Source organism: Myxine glutinosa, chromosome 11 (assembly GCF_964187855.1).
Source record: "Myxine glutinosa chromosome 11, kmMyxGlut1.1, whole genome shotgun sequence".
Classification (NCBI taxonomy): Eukaryota; Metazoa; Chordata; class Myxini; order Myxiniformes; family Myxinidae; genus Myxine; species Myxine glutinosa.
In genome coordinates, this window is record NC_136271.1 from 47278961 (window position 1) to 47299726 (window position 20766).

Here is a 20766-nt window from a genome sequence, read left to right on the forward strand (position 1 = left end):
CCAGGAAATTGAGGGATAAGTAAAACAACTATAACAAATGGACTCATTCGCTCACAGTGCCGCCAGGGCCGACAGAAACAGCATTTGCCGATCGGCAAGGGAACAACGTCGTCCGAATATTCCCGAACTGAGATTAGACTCCGCCCCCACGACTCGTAACAAAGAGGCCACGCCCCGGCCTTCGTGATTGGTGGAGGCGCGATGGATGATGGAATAGTGCTCGGTGATTGGACAGAGTGTGACTTCAGTGGTCGAACATTCGAGAGCTAAAGGAAAAAGAAGCCATCTTGGTCTCTTGGTCCTGGCGTTTGTTGGAGGCAGTCACATTTCGCTTCTCTTTGTGCTTATGGTTGATGGAGGCGGTCGCATTTCCTCTTTGTTCTAGCTGGATCGCATTTTCCTCTTTGTTCTAACAAGAAGGAAGGTTCGGGGCATTCGGCATTGTGAGAAGGACCTCACTTTGGGACGTCGAGGAGCGCGACTCCGTGCCGTTTTGTGCGCTTACCGCATGGTGATTTGGAGGCGACGAAACCAGCAAGCCTTACCAGCTATTTGGGGACGCAGATCAGCTGAGTGCTGGCTGATTACCAAATCATTTTATTTTCTTTTATCATTCCCTTGTTACCCTTGATTACCTCCTCAGGTGAGGGTAACAAGGGAATATATATGTTATTATATATATATATTCCCTTGTTACCCTCACCTGAGGAGAGGGTATTGCATTTGAGTCTGTTTGTCTGTCTGTCTGTTTGTCCACACAGAATAATTATGATTTTCTCTGCAGCCGATCGACAGGCAATTTTCACTAAAGGTGCAACTCGACCTGTAGAATATTTAATGATAATTATAATGTCATAGTTCACGTGGTTCGGCTGCCATCTTGGAAAAACCGAAAACTTTGCACCTCTATATCTCCGAAAGCGCTGAATAGAAAAAATTGAGACAAGGCTCATTGTAAAGAACTCCCCATGGGGAATAAAATGTTGATGATGATGTGATAGGTGCCTCCATTATGACGTCATAATTCGACGAGTACAAAACTTCATCCGATGAAGATGAAATTTATTGAGCGTAATGTCAGCATAAATTGGTGGAGAATAAAAAAAATGATGATGATGTCATCGGTCACGTGGTTCGGCTGCCATCTTGGAAAAACTGAAAACATTTGCACCTCTATATCTCCGAAAGCGCTACATAGAAACAATTGAGACATGGCTCATTGTAAAGAACTCTCCATGTGGAATAACATTTGTTAATGATGATGTCCTAAGTGCTTCCATTATGACGTCATAATTTTTACAAGCACAAAACTTCATCCAATCAAGATGAAATTTCTTGAGCATAATCTTGGAATAAATTAGTTTAGAAAAAAAATTAATGATGCCGTCATTGGTCAGGTGGTTCGGCCGCCATATTTGTTTTAACACAAAAGCCTTAAAAACCACTGAAAATACATCCTGGCGAAGGTTTGCAATCTCTAATTGCTCTTTTTCTTGTTTGTATATGAGTCTTAGTGGAGACATCTCAAATTAGGAAATAGTTTTTACCATGCATTCATTTTATTTGGTTTACAATTACTTTTGATAAACTCATTATTTGTTGAATTTTACTTTTCTTGTCCTGGTTTGTTTCTTTGTTTGTGGGTTCGGATTAACCCAGTGTCGGCCGTCCGTCCGATCAGGTAAGACTTCGACTTCGCGAAGTCTTACCTGATCTTCGTGAATAATAAATGCCAAGCAATCCCATGGTGTGCCAAAAATATAATAAACAAATAAATGAATTAAACAACGTCGCCATGTTTGCCTATTGTTCGGTCCATCGTGAACAGTGAGAGGAGAGAAGCACGAGGTTACCTGATTGTCCTTGTCCTCAATGCCAAAACTCCGCTCACCTTGTTCTTGTCGTTTAACATGATATTGCTTTAAGTGCTTAACTTTGCATACAAACAAAGCAAACTCAAACGGATCGGCAATTTTGACACTAGCAGCAGTTTTGGTGCCTTCATTAATTGGTTGTTTGTTTTAATGTTTATTGTGTAATGATATACCATTTAAATTACATCTTGGAGACTGTACATTCCATATCATATCACCTGCTTTATTACCCTCACCAGAGGAGAGGGTATTGCATTTGGGCTCGTTTGTTACTTGGCCCAAAAAAAAATTTTTTTTTGCAAGTTTGTTGATCACTCTGGTTTGTTTGTTTGTGTGTGTGTGTGTGTGTGTTTGTCTGTCTGCTCACTTACACTTGCCTACAGGTCACAATTTTAAACCGATCTTCACAAAACTTCACCAAATGGTAGATCCTATACAAATATATATATTTGTGGTAGACCAAATGGTAGACAAAATCCTATATATTTTTAAGGTCAACATAGGCCTAAGGTCAACCACTTTTTTCAGGTTTGAGGAGAGAGACAGGTTTGAGAGTTCAGTCTTGAGAGTAGAGAGATATTGTTTCCTGTCTCTCCTGAGGGTAGATACACACTTGTTCCGAGCTTTGTGAAAGTAACTGAGATTGTCTTGAGTTGGATTTGCCTTCCAAGAGGCGAAGGTAAGTTGATTGGTGTTGTCCTTTCCGCATATCTCATGGGATTGTAAGTTGGAGAGATGGCCGTGATGGCGGCGAGGGGGTTGGAATTCTCTCAAGCAGGGATTGAACCCGTGTCCTTATAAAAGGTCTTTGTCCGAGGTCACCGAGTTCGATCGGTGCAGCTGTGCAGCGATCGGTGCAGCCGTTGGTGCGGCACACGGGAAAACAACATCGTCACAATGAGAACAATGAACGTTATGCGAACGCGAATGTTATGCGGGAGTCCAAACCTGAGAATGCTTGAGACTAAAGCTGAAATTGGGAAAACTAAATAGCATATTTTACTCCTGGAGATCCCAGGATTATCCACCCAAAATATCTTTGCGATCGGTTCAGCAGTTTTTACGGTGCTTTCGAACAGACGGACGGACATTTGTTGAATTATAGTAAGATGGCAGTTTGAATATTTGAATAACAGTTTGAGTCGATGGTTATATGGAGGTGCTGTGTAATGGACATGTTTATCAGTTAAAGTGTTTATCGCTTAGTATATTGTCATATAAAGTGATTTATAATTTAAGTTATTAGATTGTGGTAATATTTTAAATAAAAGTAATAATTAAATAAGTTTGAATAAGGATATTGCATTGCTGTGTTGACTGACTGACTGGACATAACTTTAAGGTTGTGGGTCCATTGGCGTTGAGTAATCTACTGATGTGGACCTGCGGCCAGGGTTGTGGATCCACCGTTTGGAGAGGTTCTGGGCTGAAAGGATCGAAACCTCGATGAAAAACTGTGCCCAGCTGATGATCTGGGCAGTTGGAAAACCAGTCAATTGCTTCTAAGTTGAGGTTATAACTTCAAATAAAATAGCTTTTATGTAATATATATCTGTGTGCATACATGCATACAGTTGTGGCCAAAAATATTGGCAACTTGCACTTTTTTCAAATGCACCATTTCTTCCAGAAAATTGTTGAAATGAAAAATATTTTGGTATCCACAAATGCATTTCTTTGGTTTGCAGTGGAACAAAACAAAAAAAGCTGAACGAATTACTAAATCTTAGCTTATTCCACACAAAGATTTCAAGCAGGTGATTCTCCTTTACTTTGGAATTGAACTCACCTGTGGTGAGTTGCAGGTGCCTGCAATATATAAATCACTCATTCAACCAGTTTGAATGGAGAAAAGGAGTCATTCTGCTCTTTTGTGTCACTGTGTGTATTGCAATGAGCATGGAGAAAAGAAAGAAAACCAGAGAATTGTCTGAGGAGGGCAGACACAAGATTGTAGCCAAGCATGGACAATCTCACGGCTACAAGTCCATTTCCAGAGACCTGGATGTTCTTGTGTCTACCGTACGCAATGTTATCAGGAAGTTTAAGGCCCATGGCATTGTAGCCAACCTCCCTGGACGTGGCCGCAAGAGAAAACTTGATCGAAGATTGCAGCGAAGAATTGTTCTCATGGTGGAGAAAGCACCTCGATCAATTGCCAAACAGATTCAAGCTGACCTTCAGACACAAGGTACGACAGTTTCAACTCTCACCATCCGTTGCCAACTCAATGTAAGGGGGTTCCCTGGTAGGAGAACCAGGAGGACCCCACTGCTGAGAAAGAGAGAGAGAGAGACATAAGAAAGCCCGACTGGAGTTTGCCAAAACACACCTGAAAAAGCCAAAATCCTCTGAGAGAATGTCCTGTGGATAGATGAGACCAAATTAGAGCTTTTTGGTAAAGCACATCATCTCTATGTTTACAGAAAACAAAATGAAGCCTTCAAAGAAAAGAACACCTTCCCTATAGTCAAACATGGAGAAGGTTCAGTGATGTTTTGGGGTTGCTGTGCTGCCTCTGGCACTGTGTGCCTTGAATGTGTGCATGGCATCATGAAATGAGGAGATTACAAAGGCATTTTGGAGCGTAATCTTCAACCTAGTCTCAGAAAGCTGGGTTTCTGTTGAAGGACATGGGTATTGCAGCAGGACAATGACCCCAAACACACTTCAAAAAGCACCCAGGAATGGTTCAAGACAAAACGCTGAACTGTTCTGAAGTGGCCAGCAATGAGTCCAGATCAAAATCCCATTGAACACCTGTGGGTATATCTGAAAACAGCAGTTGGGAGAAGGCACCCTTCAAATCTGTGAGAACTGGAACAGTTTGCACAAGAAGAGTGGGCCAAACTGCCAGTAGAGAGGTGTAGGAAGCTCATTCATGGCTATAGGAAGTCCTTGACTGCAGTTATTTTATCCAAAGGCCGTGCTACCAAATATTAAGTCAAGGGTGTCAATAATTTTGTCAGTCATTTCTTTTCATATTCTGATTTAAAAGGATATATTAAGTTCTGAATCAAAAACAAAGGTTCTGTATATTAACAGTGAAATAAAGAATTGTGGAGACCAAATACTTTTATCAATTTCAACTTATTTTTTGAGAAAATTGTGAGTTATTTGGAAAAAGTGCAAGGGTGCCAATATTTTTGGCCACGACTGCACATATACACTCGTGCATACATGCATAAATACACACTCGTGCATACATGCATAAATACACACGGAAGCCTCTCCTCAGTGAAAGACAAATGAAAGCCTGCTTGGAGTTTGCAAAAAAGCACCTAAAGGACTCTCAGACTGTGAGAAACAAGATTCTGTTGTCTGATGAAACCAAGATTGAACTGTTTGGCTTCCGTCTGGCCACTCTGCCATATAGCCCAGATCGGTGGAGTGTTGCAGTGATGGTTGTCCTTCTGGAAGTTTCTCCCATCTCCACACAGGAGAGTGACCATCGGCTGGAGCTCAGCCAGTGACCATCGGTTTCTTGGTCACCTCTCTTACCAAGGCCCTTCTCCCCCGATTGTTCAGTTTGGCCGGGCGGCCAGCTCTAGGAAGAGTCCTGGTTGTTCCAAACTTCTTCCATTTAAGAATTGTGGAGGCCAATGTGCTCTTGGGAACTTTAATGCAGCAGAATTTTTTTTTGTAGGCTTCCCCAGATCTGTGCCTCGACACAATCCTGTCTCTGAGCTCTGCAGGCAGTTCCTTCGACCTCATGGCTTGGTTTTTGCTCTGATGCATTGTCAGCTGTGAGACCTTATATAGACAGGTGTGTGCCTTTCCAAATGTCCAATCAATTGAATTTACCACAGGTGGACTCCAATCAAGGTGTAGAAACATCTCAAAGATGATCAAGAGAAATGGGAGGCACCTGAGCTAAATTTCAAGTGTCATTGCAAAGGGTATGAATACTTATGTCAATGTGATATATCAGTTTTTTCTTTTTAATAAATTTGCAAAACTTTCTAAAATCCTGTTTTCTCTTTTTTTGGCATTATGGGGTATTGAGTGTCGATTGATGAGGGAAAAAATGAATTTAAACGATTTCAGCATAAGGCTGCAACATAACAAAATGTGAAAAAAGTGAAGGGGTCTGAATACTTTCTGAATGCACTGTATGTATGTATGTATGTATGTATGTACACACTCACACAAAGATGGTTACTTTGGGACCTAGGAGGGCTCCGTTCCACCCTCTGAAATCCTCTTCTGGAGATACCAACCAACTGCACTCACTCGCTCACGCAATAATATTACAATTTATTACTCAACTGCTCGAGTTTATAGAATTAGTTCTTTTTGTCCATCTTATTCACTGCTCATTAAGAAGTTGCTTGGCATTCTAGTTTATATTATACTATGTATAAGGGCGGAGAAAGTTGTTTCTTGGGTTTGTTGATCTGGAGAAAGCATTCGATCGGGTTCCACGCTAAGTATTGACATGGGCATTGAGGAAGTTAAGAGTGGAGGAATGGTTGATCAGAGTAGTGAAGGCAATGTACAAAAGAGCGCGCACAGCTGTAAGGACGAAGGACGGGAACAGTGGTGAGTTTGATGTGAAGGTGTGAGTGCATCAGGGGTGGGTACCAAGTCCACTACTATTTGTAGCTGTGATGGAGGTGCTGGCTCAGAACGTAAAGGAGGGTTTACCGTGGGAGTTGTTGTATGCAGATGATCTGGTGTTGATTGCGGAAAGTATGGATGGACTGAAGGAAAAGATGAACACGTGGAAGGAATGTATGGAGACAAAAGGTCTGAAGGTGAATATCGGAAAGACGAAGGTGATGGCAAGTGGTAAAGCCCTTGCCCGCCCTTGCCCCTTGCCCGTTTGTCTCCTTTATGATGTCTCTGATTCCATAGTATCTCTCCCGGGCTACTCCCTCCTCCGGTATGATAGACCTGAGCCTCGTCCTGGAGGCGGGGTTGCTATCTTTATCAAAAACTCTCTTCCTCACTCGCCCTGCACTGCACTCTCTCCACCTCACCCCCAGGAATACCTCTGGCTACGGCTTCCCCTTCGCTCCCACCTCTTGTTCATATGTGTGTTGTACCGTCCACCAAACAGTGATGACTCCATCTACATCTCGCTGTCTGATGATATGGACCAACTTCTATCTACTCATCCCAACTCTCTCTTCCTCATATGTGGTGATTTCAATTGTCACCATGCCAGTTGGCTGGGTGTGGGTACCTCTCTCACCAGCCATGGCTCTTCAGCAAAGGACTTCTGCGACTCACTGGGACTGACACAATCTGTCAATTTCCCGACCCGGATCTCAGTCAACGGAACATCTTCTCTTCTGGACTTGGTTATGACTAACTTCCCTGAAAATGTCTGCTGCTCTTCTTCTGCTCCGATCGGATCATCTGATCATGTCCTTGTTAAAGTGGACATCTCTCTGACCATCCTCAGGGAGCCTGCTCAGCGTCGACGAGTCTGGCATTTCACTCAGGCCAACTGGCACGGTCTTCAAGCAGCCATCAATCATCTGGACTGGTCTCCCATCTCTACCACCTCTGACATCAACTCATCCTGGGAATTCTTCCAAAGTAAATTGCTCTCTCTCATGCACAGATTTATCCCATCTCGTCTTCAGTTGTCATACCCTTCCTCCCGTCCATGGTACACGGAATCTTGTGGTGAGGCTGTTGCCCAGAAACAACTTGCCTTCGTCTCCTGGAAAGCAAATCCAACGGAAGGAAATCTCATTTCCTTTCACAAAGCCCGAAACAAGTGTGTGTCCACCCTCAGGAGAGCCAGGAAACAATATCTCTCCGTTCTCAAGACCGAACTCTCTTATCTGTCTCCCTCTTCCAAATCCTGGTGGCGTCTGGTCAAATCCGTTTCTGGTGTTTGTTCCCCCTCCATCCCCTCCCTTACCTCAAACGGCTACACAGCTGACTCCGCACGTGAAAAAGCTGAATGCCTCAACTCTGTGTTTGCCTCTAAATCTTGTGTCCCAAACCCATCCCTCTCTGTACCCACCATACCCAGTCGTACCCTGCTGCTCCTGGACTCCGTGTCCTTTCCTCCTGACAAGGTGGAAAAGTTTCTGTCAACCCTCGACTCTGATTCTGCAACTGGACCCAACGGCATCAGCCCACGGGTCCTAAAATCCTGCTCTGCTGCTCTATCTCACCCTCTCTCTGTTCTCTTCACCCTCTCTTTTGCTCAAGGTCAACTGCCATCTGCTTGGAAATCAGCCAACATCACCGCTTTGCACAAAAAAGGTGCAAAAACAGATCCTAGCAACTACAGACCAATCAGCCTTCTCCCAATTATCAGCAAAGTCATGGAATCCATCATTGCTTCGGATATGAAATCTTTCCTCTTCTCCAATGGCTTGATCTCTGATCATCAATTTGGTTTCAGACCAGGTCACTCTACTCTGGACATGCTGCTTCTGCTGTCTCAACAATGGATGGAGGTCCTCAATGCCAAACAGGAAATTAGAGCTGTCTCCCTCGACATATCACGTGCCTTCGACACGGTCTGGCACCCCGCTCTGCTCACCAAACTCTCCTCCTTTGGTATCCATGGAAATCTCCACGCATGGCTGGCGGACTTCCTCTCTAGTCGTCGTCAACGTGTGGCCCTGAATGGGTTTCTCTCATCTCCTCTTCCTGTTCAGGCTGGAGTTCCCCAAGGCAGTGTTCTGGGCCCCGTGCTTTTTCTGGTCTTCATCAATGATCTCTCTGACTCTCTCGAAAATCCTCTCTATCTCTTTGCTGATGACTCCACTCTCTGCCGCTCCATTCCTCTTCCCTCAGATCGGCAGTCTGCTGCCTCCTCACTCTCTGAAGACCTGGACAAAATCACAGACTGGTCAAACAAGTGGAACATGTCTTTCAATCCTGACAAATCTCACACTCTTACTATGTCTCTCCGAAAAGATCGACTGGACAACCCTCCCATCTACTTTCTCAACAATCCTCTCCAAGAAGTTCTGTCGCTCAAGATTTTGGGTCTCACTATCTGCCATGATCTTTCTTGGGAAAACCACATTTCCAAGCTGGCCTCCAAAGCCAGTCGCCGACTGGGCATCCTCCGTCGTGCGAAGTCCTTCCTCGGCACACCTGAGCTCCTCACCACATACAAGGCTTTCATCCGCAGCTCAATGGAATACTGTTCTCCCCTCTGGGCCGGTGCTCCTGCCTCACACCTAGCTCGGCTTCACGCTGTTGAAACCAAAGCTTTCAGAATTATTGGAATCTCCCGCGATGAAGCTATCTCTGAGGGCCTTTCACTCACTCACCGCAGGCAGGTAGGTGGTCTTTCTGTCTTCTACTGACTCCTCTCCGGCCTTGCACCCCCAGCTCTCTCTGTGCTCTGTCCCCAAAATATTCCTACAGGTCGCACAAGATCTGCCAGCAACCCTCTGATGGTTAAACTGCCGAAATCTCGGCTCTCTGCTCACCTTCACTCTTTCATTCCTCTTTTCTCCCGCCTCTGGAACAAACTCCCTCACTCCCTTCAATCCCACTCCTCCCTCCAGGTCTTTAAAACAGCTGTTCACCACCATCTCTTATCTTCCCCCATCCAAAACCTTGATCTTTTCTACCCCCGCTAATTCACCCCAGATCCACCTTGTTTGAAATTCCAACTTCTTTCCTGGAAGTCCTGGCAGTGTCCATATGTTTTATACCTCTCCCACCGCCCCCTTCCCATGCCCCCCCCCCCCCAAAGCCCTCGCCCTCTCTCAGATCTCTCGATGTCTCCATGTCTCTCGGTCCCTGCTCTCAAATGTTGTGTTTGTGTCCTTCCCCCTCTCTCCCCATCTTGTCTACCGCTCCCGATGTTATATGTTTTATGTGTCGGTTTGTCTTTCTGTGTGATTAATGTTCGCTCTTTCACGAGCCTCGATCTTGTATACAAAAAAAAAAAAAAAAAAAAAAAAAGCATGTGGTGAGGTGGAAAGAACTGGGAAGTGGCCCTGTGCTGTGTGTAGGAAGGGTGTCGGAGTGAACTCCATTCAGTGTACAATGTGCGCTGAGTGGGTTCATCAAAAATGTAGTGGTCTGAAAGGGTCATTAACCAGTGTGGCAGCTACATTCAAATGTAAGGTGTGGGAGCTGCAGATGGAGGAAATGTTGAGTTGGATCTTGGAGACGGCGTGAAGCTGGAAGGTGTGAAAACATTTTGCTACCTCGGAGACATGCTGAATGGAGAAGGTGGATCAGACTCGGCAACGGTTGCTCGAGTGAGATGTGCATGGAAGAAGTTTCGGGAAGTGAGTGGCGTGCTGATGATGAGGGGAGTGTCGTTGAAGCTGAAGGGAAAGGTGTATGCTGCATGTGTGAGAAGTGTTATGATTTATGGGAGCGAGACATGGGTAATGAACGTAGAGCAGCAACGAAGGTTGGAAAGGGTGGAAATGCGAATGGTTCGACGGATGTGCGGAGTATCGTTGAGAGAGAGGAAGACAAATGATGAATTGCGAAAGATGATGGGAATAGAGCCTGTGATTGATGCTGTGAAGAGGAACAGGTTGAGATGGTTTGTTCATGTGTTGAGGAAGGATGAAAGTGACTGGTTGAGAAGAGTGATGGAAATGAATGTAGAAGGAAGTAGAAGACGGGGAAGACCGAGAAAGACTTGGCTAAAGATGGTGGAAGAAGAAATGCGGGCAAGGGGGTTAACAAGGAGAGATGCAGAAAATAGGGCAAAATGGAGAAGATTGTCATGGGGACCGCAAGGCTAACCCCCGCTCTAGCAGGGAAAATGGCCTTTTAAAATGCATGTTGTTTGTTGTTGTATGTATAAGGGCGGAATCTTTGACGCCCATCCCTCCCTATATGCCTTCCATACTATACCCCATATGCTTTGCATTCTAAGCACAGTGTGCACTGTCCTACCTGCCTTCCTCGTTCCTTTACCCATTCTCATCCTTGAAATTTTTGATACAAATTTGTCTCCATTTATCTTGCATTTCCCTTGGTGCGTATCTAATAAATAGATAGTACTTAACTTTAAAGATTATATCAGTTATTTGAATAAGATTCTAATTTGATTTGCGTTCGCTGTTGCAGCTGATTACAAGGTTCACGTGGGAAATCTTGGCATCTCAGCAGCCGAAGCAGACTTGGAGCGAGAGCATTGGCCTCTACGGACCGTTACGAAACGTTCGGGTGGCTCATAACCGACCTGGCTTTGCCTTTGAGAAGTTTCACGATTCGCGGGACACCGAAGATTCAGTTCGGGCACTCAACTGAAAGTGAGTGAATGCATTAGTAGAACGTGTGATTTTAATCCTGTTGTACGAATAGTCTTTTGGTCACAGGTATTTTTGTTTTGACTTGAGGTGGTTAAAAGTTTAGTTTTGTCAGGAGATTGGCCAATGTTTTTATTGTGTGGCTAGAACTCGCTTGCGAGGCCCTCTGTTTTGAAGACTGGGAGGGCCTGTGCTCTAGTTTGGTTTTTTTTATCCCTGTTTCTTGTGTGAAGGTCTTGAGATGCGTTCTCTCCCAGACTCGTGATCACGGGGAGAGAGGTGAGTTTAGCAGGAAGGGTTGCCTTTTTGGGAGGGTGCTTTCCTGTGTAGGGCCAATGTGGAACAGGGTAGTTTATTTATTTATTTTATTTATTTTAATCTGTCTCGTAGAAGGATTGGATGGGATCCTTTATGTGGTTCCCAGTTCTAACCGTGAAGATCTATGGAATGTAATTTCAATATACTTTGTGAAGATTTTACTTTGCACTTGCTCTATCTCCTTGTATTGTACATTTATTTGTGCTTTTTTCTGCTCTTGATAAGCTTTTAAAATAGCTGAAATTTGAATTGTTGACCCAATGTGTTTCTTGTCATCCAACCTTCTGTTAAATTTCATTAGAAGGGATGAAGAAGGAAACAACATTCACGTTCCTGCATCGATTTTAAAACTTTGTGCTGATCCTCCTGGTGCAGAATCTTGTGGTTGTGAATAAAGTCTTTGTGAGCAGATCAACTAGCTGTTCGTGGATGCTTATTTGACTATAGTAGAGGAAACGAAAGTGAAAAAGTGGCTTAGAAATTGATTTGAAAATCATTTCATGTTAGAGACAGGCATCCAGTGGGAAGAGTTAGGGCATGGGGTGGTGCATTGGGAAAGGGTGGATGCCAGCTGAGATTTTCCCAAAAAAGGTCATTTTAACCCTTTTTTGCTAAATCAGTGTTTCCGAAGTGTTGAAAAAGAGAAGAGATGTTTGTAACAATATCCCATTTATTTGCCCAGCCATTTTACTCTACATCGGGTTTTTATACATCATTTTGTTGCTGATGATATTGCCGACAAAATGCATCAGTATTTTAAAATATATATATAATTAAGGGGTTACCATGGTTACAGTGGGGGTCAAAGGTCAACCAATGGCAAATATATATAATTTTCTCACTTTCTAAGAGATAGGCAAAATGCCATATAAAACTAACTTTACTGGTTCTAATTGCTTTTATTTATCAATCCTCACATTGAAGAGCAGTTTTTAGTGAGGGAAGATTGATGTAATACCCCTCTGTGGGCAATTAGTGAAGGGTGAAAATTAACCTTTTCTTCAAAAATACATAGAAATTGTGAAAAAAAACCTCTGTTTTGTATTTACCGGTACATGGAATTGTTAAGTGTCATGTTATAGCATATAGTATGCATTGGAAAATGTCTCCAAACCACCATGATCAAGATTCCTAGTATTGTTTGAGACTCCATCAAAGAAGAAGTCCTCAGGCTGGTGAAACAGGAGCATCCCTAGTTGAAACATTTGTCTCCACTCGCCTTATTGAGAAGTCAACAGACTTCATGCTACATTATCTAGGAACAAAACACCATCAATAAGCAGGATGTACAAAGTAAGCATTCAACCAAGTGGAGCTGGCAAACAGAAAGAGATCAAAGCTGACAGGAATCTAATCCAAAGACTGTTTGTGGCAGCACAGGGAAGGATAGATGTAGACCTGAATAACATCCTGAGGCATGAGCTTTCATCAGTCCCACGTGCACTAGCAGACACCAATGGGAAACTCCATTCTACCGACAAGTCCCAGCTTCAAGAAATGCTGACCAAGGACATAGAAGTGTCAAAAAACCTTCCCAAGAGTACAACAAAAACCTGCTTGATCATTGACGGCCCTGCACTGATACAAGCAATTGGCAAGCCTGAGAAATCAGAGACTTTTGGAGATCTGAGCAATGTATTCTGTACCAGTGTCTTAAACCGCTTTGGTCCCATCTACTCCAGGGTTGATGTTGTGTTCGATCGATATCAGGAGGTCTCCATGGAGTCTGGCACAAGGGAAAAAAGAGCCGGCAAAACCCGCCCAATCAGACGAGTCATCAGTTCAAAGGACGTGAAGCTCCCCTCCTACTTCAACTCATTCCTCAGCCTTTCTGCCAACAAGGCTGACTTGGCAGCATTTCTTTCCGGATCTCTCATAGAGATGGCGGAGAAGGAGCTACAGCCAACATATGAATTAGTTGTTGCCGGCGGGTTTGAGGATTTGATGAGGGTATGGATTTCTACCGGCAGGAGCATCAACTCCATGAACGCAAACCATGAAGAGGCGGACACCAGGATCATCCTGCATGCCAGGGATGCGACACTACAGGGCTACCAGAGATGTGTCCTTCAATGCCGAGACACAGATGTCCTGGTTGTGGCACTGGGCCTGCGAGATCACCTATCTCCAGAGGTGTGGTTCAGTTCAGGATTGAAATCCAAACGTCCCTTCATCCCCATCCATCAGATCTCACTACCAGAAGACCAAATTCAGACAATTATTGCATTCCATGCACTAACAGGTTGTGACACAGTCAGCCAGTTTGCCGGTAGAGGGAAGAAGACTGTGTTGAAAGTGTTCACTGAAGAGTCAGCATGCCTCCAGAAGATGGGGTCTAAAAACATCAGTGACCAATTGATCCAAGACGCTGAGAAGTTTGTGTGCAAACTGTACCTAAAAACCACCCCTCTTACGGCAATTGATCAAGTTCGCTGAGAAATGTTCCTTCAAGGAAAGCGTTCGCTTGATGCTCTTCGCCCCTCCAAGGATGCACTGGAAATGCATATTCGTCGAGCAAACTACCAATGCCATGTCTGGAAGGAGTCACTAAGCCCAGTGCAAGATCTGCCTGATCCAACAACCAGTGGATGGAAGAATGATAGTAGTGGAAACCTCATTCCCAATTTGATGACCCTGAGCCCTCTTCCAAAAGCTTGCAAGGAGCTTGTGAGCTGCTTTTGCACATCTGGTTGTGGAAAAAGATGCGGCTGTTTCCATGCAGGACAAAAGACCTGCATTAGTGCTTGCACTTGTAGGGGATCATGCACCAATTCACAGGATGATGATGAAGATGTGTAGGTAGTCGGAGCCCCGGTTCAAACTATGTTATCCGTAGGTTGTTGGAAAACAGAATAAAGTCTCAAACAATACTAGGAATCTTAACCATGGTGGTTTGGAGACATTTTCCAATGCATACTGTATGCTATAACATGACACTTAACAATTCCATGTACCGGTAAATACAAAACAGAGGTTTTTTTCACAATTTCTATGTATTTTTGAAGAAAAGGTTCATTTTCACCCTTCACTAATTGCCCACAGAGGGGTATTACATCAATCTTCCCTCACTAAAAACTGCTCTTCTATGTGAGGATTGATAAATAAAAGCAATTAGAACCAGTAAATTTAGTTTTATATGGCACTAGCAGAAGTACCCGGCATTGCCGGGTGGGGGAGGGGAGGGAAGGGGGAAGGGGAAAGGGGAGGGAAGGGGGAAGGGGACAGGGGAGGGGAGGGGAGGAGGAGGGAGGGGGGAGGAGAGGGCAGAAAGGAAGGGGTAGGGGGGAAAGGGAGGAGCATGGGGGAAAGGGAGGGGGAGGGGAGGGTGGAGGGGGATGGGGAAGGGGTAGGGCGGAAAGGAAGGGGTAGGGGGGAAAGGGAGGGGCATGGGGGAAAGGGAGGGGGAGAGGAGGGGAAAGGGGAGAGGGTAGGGTGGAGGGAGAAGGGAGTGGGAAGGGTAGGGGGAGGAGGAGAGGGGAAAGGGAGGGGGAGCGGGAGGGAGGGGGAGGAGGGAAGGGGTGGGGGGAGGGGCGGGGGGAGGGGGAGGGATGGGAGGGGGAGAGGAGGGGGAGGGGTGGGGAAGGGGTAGGACAGAAAGGAAGGGGTAGGGGGGAAAGGGAGGAGCATGGGGGAAAGGGAGGGGGATGGGGAAGGGGTAGGGGGGAAAGGGAGGGGCATGGGGGAAAGGGAGGGGGAGGGGGAAGGGGAGAGGGTAGGGTGGAGGGAGAAGGGTAGGGGGAGGGGGGAGCAGGAGGAGGAGGTGGAGGGGGAGGGGAACGGGGGGAGGGGAGGGGGAGGGGAGGGGGAGGGGGAGAGGGGGGAGCTGGAGGGGTGGGGGGGAGGGAGGATGGGGAGGGCGAGGGGGGTGGGAGAGGGGGGAGGGGGGTGGGGAAGGGGTAGGACAGAAAGGAAGGGGTAGGGGGGAAAGGGAGGAGCATGGGGGAAAGGGAGGGGGATGGGAAGGGGTAGGGCAGAAAGGAAGGGGTAGGGGGGAAAGGGAGGGGCATGGGGTAAAGGGAGGGGGAGGGGAAAGGGGAGGGGGGTAGGGGGAAGGGAGGGGGAGGAGGGAAGGGGAGGGGAGGGATATAGATGGTTACTGGCAATTGATCACATCCAGAAATGATGTAATCCACACAATTTATGTACTTTACATAACGTTAATAGGAATACATGGCCATGTCGATGGGAAATACAGTTTGTTTGAAATAAATCACAAATATCAGATGAAAGTGAAAAAAAACCTATGTGGTGTGAATGGCAATGTTACTCGCTGAAATGTGAAAAAACTGAATTACGTGCGAACGCATAACTGTGAGATTATGGCGGCAAAGTTGGAACATCACGTGATCCTAGCAGAAGTACCCGGCATTGCCGGGTGGGGGAGGGGAGACTCGTACATTCCCAACCCGTACATTCGCCCTCTCGACTCAAGCTCGTATTCGAAATCGAAAGGGGAAAGGGGAAATCCTTCGTATTCGAATTCGTAAACACAAAATATGAATTAAAATTTAATTCATATCGCACAAAATCGACACAAAACACGGTCGCATAAAGGTGAAAAACGCAATGGCATTTCGCTCTGAAATACGTGCAAACGTGTGACGTGTGACGGGATGGAACATCACGTGATCGCTCTGAGCGAATCAGCGAGCTGCTCGCACTGGCTGAGATTAGCAGGTACTTCGCTGAAATGCGCTGAGGTAAATATGAATAAAAATATGGATCTCGTCAAATATGGTCTCAGCCATGTTCGTCCCAGGCTCAATGGCCATGTCTATGCCAAATATCAAGCACGTGAGCCTCTCCGTTTAGGAGTCTGTCGGTAACATTACACACACACACACACACACACACACACACACACACACACACACACACACACACACACACACACACAAACTGTGTTTTATATATATAGATTTTGCCTATCTATTAGAAAGTGTGAGAAAATTATATATTTTTGCCATAGGTTGACCTTTGACCCCCACTGTAACCATGGTAACCCCTTAATTATATATATATATTTAAATACTGAGATGCATTTTGTAGGCAATATCATTAGCAACAAAATGATGTATAAAAACCCCATGTAGAGTAAAATGGCTGGGCAAATAAATGGGATATTGTTACAAACATCTCTTCTCTTTTTCAACACTTCGGAAATACTGATTTAGCAAAAAAAGGGTTAAAAATGACCCTTTTCGAAAAAATCTCAGCTGGCATCCACCCTCCCCCGATGCACCACCCCATTCCCTACCTGTTTCCAGTGGATGCCTGTTTTTAACATGAAATGATTTTCAAAATGAATTTTTCAGGCTCATTTCCTCTACTACGAGTGTATTCCGCATTGGGTAGGCATGCCAAACTTAGCTCATTAATTAATTTATACTTGTTGCATAAATATTGGTTTATTTTGAGAGATATGCAAAAGTGAAAGGAATTTTGTGGGAGTTAGTGAGTAGTGAGTTTGGTCGATCCTGACTGACATCAAATTATTCCTGATTTCCTTGTCCATATAGTTAGTCACATGCTAGATCACTTTTGCGAAGTTTTTTATATCAATATTGAAATGAGAAGCAAAATGTAATGGTAGTTCTGCAGCCACTGGGTGATTCATTCCACCTGTCACAAATAGCTCTTAGACACGAGAATACATACATCGTCAGTATGCATGTCACATCAAATTAGATACGCCAGTCACATTACGATTTGCTCGGGAGGAATTGGATACGATTTTTAATACCTATATGTGCAATTGCACCCGCACGGCATACAGGAGATGAGGATGAGCAATGCGGACATTAAACTATACTTCATGGTGTAGCTCTGTTCATTGAAGCTTCAAATATGGTGCTCATATAATCATAATAATCATATAATCATAATATTCCCACATCTCTTGTGGGGAGGCATTCCCCCATCTCTTAAAACTTTGCTTTTCCCACGGCTTTTTGCCTTGTCGGACTTGTGATGCTCTTGTCTTTCAACGCTCCATTGACGCCTTTCATCCGTTGCTTAATGTCCTTGCTACTCAGAAACAACTGCGCATAATACCCTCGTGACTTTCATTGACAGTTTGAACCTTCGTCATGAAACACCCCTTGGGGATCGTGCTTGCGACCCCTCTCTTATGAATCCCCGGCGGCCCTGAGTACGTATGCCAGGTTTGGTTAAGATCAGCCAAATCTGTAGCACGAGTTGGTGAACACACAAATGCGCAGACCGTTTACCCTTGTGTGGTGTAGATTTGCCATTGTGTGGATAATTGAGTCACAATATCAACATTTTACTTTTTTTTTTTAAATTAAAGTCTTACTTATAACTTCCTGGTCTAATCGATTTGTGTTCATCTAATCTGCATGCAGTGAGCATGAGTTGGGCTAAGCGAGGCTCGTTTGAAGTGCGTTTCTTTGTGAATATCAAGGTTCGTATTTGTAGGAGAACTAAAGTGATGATGCAGGATACAAATTAAGGTATTATGACAATGGAGTCAAAAGTAATAGTGGACATGGGGCATAGAGTGAGCAAATTGATAGCATCGTCATCCATGTGATTTAAATTTAACAATCTTGGCGATAACCATGTATCGAGCGTCTCGTTATTCCTGACTCGACAAGGAGACTATGTGGCGGAGAGTATTTTCATGTTGTCAATTTGAACATGAACTCAGATCTTCGCTCTCCATGCAGAAGAGTCCTAATTGGTTTAAAACCAAGCATTGTGTGAGGTTAAGTGAAGGCATTTTTATTTTTTTAAGTTCTTCCTTTTTGTATACATAATGTAGATGACAAGTTTATTTTCCGTTTTCATCCTTAACTCCTACTGGGGCATCATTCTGAGTGTGGGAGATGACAGATTCTGTGTGGTGTTGCAACAGGGTGCTCTGCTGCACACACGTGCGTGTTGAGATGTCGACAGGAATGAGTCGCCGACCTCGATTTGGTGGTCGTCCTCAGGCACGACGACCGTTTGATCCCAATGATCGCTGTTACGAATGTGGGCAACGGGGCCATTATGCTTACGATTGTTATATCTACAGCCGTCGCAAGCGCCACAGGTTGGTACACTAGTTGAGGAAACTTGTTGCTTTGACCCTTTCTCAAAACATTCATTAATTTGTTTGTTTGAAGAAAACGATTCCTATGTTTGTTTGTACCAAGTTGGAGTTGCCCTTTGACCTTTTGGATAGGCTTTTGAAAATGCTTGTGCATGTCGAGTAGGCAGGACAAGGACATTGGGGAGTCAATGAACACATCGACATAAATGGGTTTTGAACCCTGGGTGGCTGCATAAATTATGCAATGATCAGATGGGAGGACCAAATGGGGCAACCCAATTGTTTGGTTAGCTATTTCGAAAAAGGAAAACGTTCTGTTGTGAACACTGATGTAAACAGTCATTCAGAGGTCCTGTCTCGAGGTGTTGAGTCCAAGGAATAAAGTGTGAGTCTGTCAGTTTCCAAAGTTTATTGCATTTGCTTTGTACCATCTGATATCTTTTTTTTTTCTCCTGTTGACAACTTATATACAAGACTCATGTAAACTTTTTGCAAATCCACATGGATTTTGCACATTACCCCTTTTTATGGCTTTTTATGAAGTTGCCAGAGGCATTATGTTTTCAGGTTGTCCATCCGTCCGTCCGTCTGTCGTGTTGAAGGGTGCCTTCTCCCAACTGCTGTTTTCAGATATACCCACAGGTGTTCAATGGGATTTAGATCTGGACTCATTGCTGGCCACTTCAGAACAGTCCAGCGTTTTGTCTTGAACCATTCCTGGGTGTGTTTTGTCTTGAACCATTCCTGGGTGCTTTTTGAAGTGTGTTTTGGGTCATTGTCCTGCTGCAATGACCTTCGACGGAGACCCAGCTTTCTGACACTGGGTTAAAGATTGGGCTCCAAAATGCCTTTGTAATCTCCTCATTTCATGATGCCATGCACACATTCAAGGCACCCAGTGCCAGAGGCAGCACAGCAACCCCAAAACGTCACTGAACCTTCTCCATGTTTGACTGTAGGGAAGGTGTTATTTTCTTTGAAGGCTTCATTTTGTTTTCTGTAAACATAAGAGATGATGTGCTTTACCAAAAAGCTCTAATTTGGTCTCGTATGTCCACATGACATTCTCCCAAAAGGATTTTGGCCTTTTTAGGTGTGTTTTGGCAAACTCCAGTCGGGCTTTCTTATGTCTCTCTCTCAGCAGTGGGGTCCTCCTGGTTCTCCTACCATAGAACCCCCTTTCATTGAGTTGGGGACGGATGGTGCGAGTTGAAACTGTCATACCTTGTGTCTGAAGGTCAGCTTGAATCGGTTTGGCAGTTGATAGAGGTGCTTTCTCCACCATTCAAACAATCCTTTGCTGCAATCTTCATTCAAGGTTTCTCTTGCGGCCACATCCAGGGAGGCTGGTTACAGTATCATGGGCCTTAAACTTCCTGATAACATTGCGTACGGTGGACACAGGAACATCCAGGTCTCTGGAAATGGACTTGTGGCCTTGAGATTGTCCATGCTTGGCTACAGTCTTGTGTCTGACCTTCTCAGACAATTCTCTGGTTTTCTTTCTTTTCTCCATGCTCATTGCAATACACACAGTGCCACAAAACAGCAGAATGTCTCCTTTTCTCCATTCAAACTGGTTGAATCAGTGATTTATATATTGCAGGCACCTGCAACTCACCTCACCATTGGTGAGTTCAATTCCAAAGTAAAGGAGAATCACCTGCTTGAAATCTTTCTGTGTGGAATAAGCTAAGATTTTGTAATTTCTTCAGCTTTTTTTTGTTTTGTTCCACTGCAAACCAAAGAAATACATTTGTGGGTACCAAAATATATTTTTATTTCAACAATTTTTTGGAAGAAATTGTGCATTTGAAAAAAGTGCAAGGGTGCCAATATTTTTGGCCATGACTATGTATGTATGTTTGTATGTTTGTATGTATGTATGTATGTATGCATGCACACAGATATATTACGTAAAAGCCATTTTATTTGAAGTTATAACCTCAACTTATAAGACCCAGCTTTCTGACACTGGGTTGAAGATTGCGCTGCAAAATGCCTTGGTAATCTCCTGATTTCATGATGCCATGCACACATTCAAGTAAACATAGAGATGATGTGCATTACCAAAAAGCTCTAATTTGGCCTCATCTGTCCACAGGACATTCTCCCAGAAGGATATGGTTTGTTCAGGTGTGTTTTGGCCATGACAGTATGTATCATTTATGGGCCTATCTTCCAATGGTGAAGAATCACTTTAAAAATTCCAGTAGCCGGATCCGAATCCGGATCTTCACCAAAAGCTAATAATTTCGTCCTTGTCACATACGCTACATCTCTGCCAAATTTTGTCCGAATCCGTCCA

The 20766-nt window shown here is 44.4% G+C and overlaps 1 protein-coding gene across 1 annotated transcript in view; it reads left to right on the plus strand.

The window, feature by feature from the left end:
* Window positions 1-201: 201 nt before the first annotated feature.
* The window catches only part of LOC137436647 (uncharacterized), a 42855-nt gene continuing 22290 nt past the window's right edge, over window positions 202-20766 (plus strand). Inside the window, 4 exon segments of the mRNA XM_078786267.1 lie at window positions 202-223; window positions 10902-10963; window positions 10965-11086; window positions 18279-18458. Coding sequence (XP_078642393.1) covers window positions 202-223; window positions 10902-10963; window positions 10965-11086; window positions 18279-18458 — 386 coding nt within the window.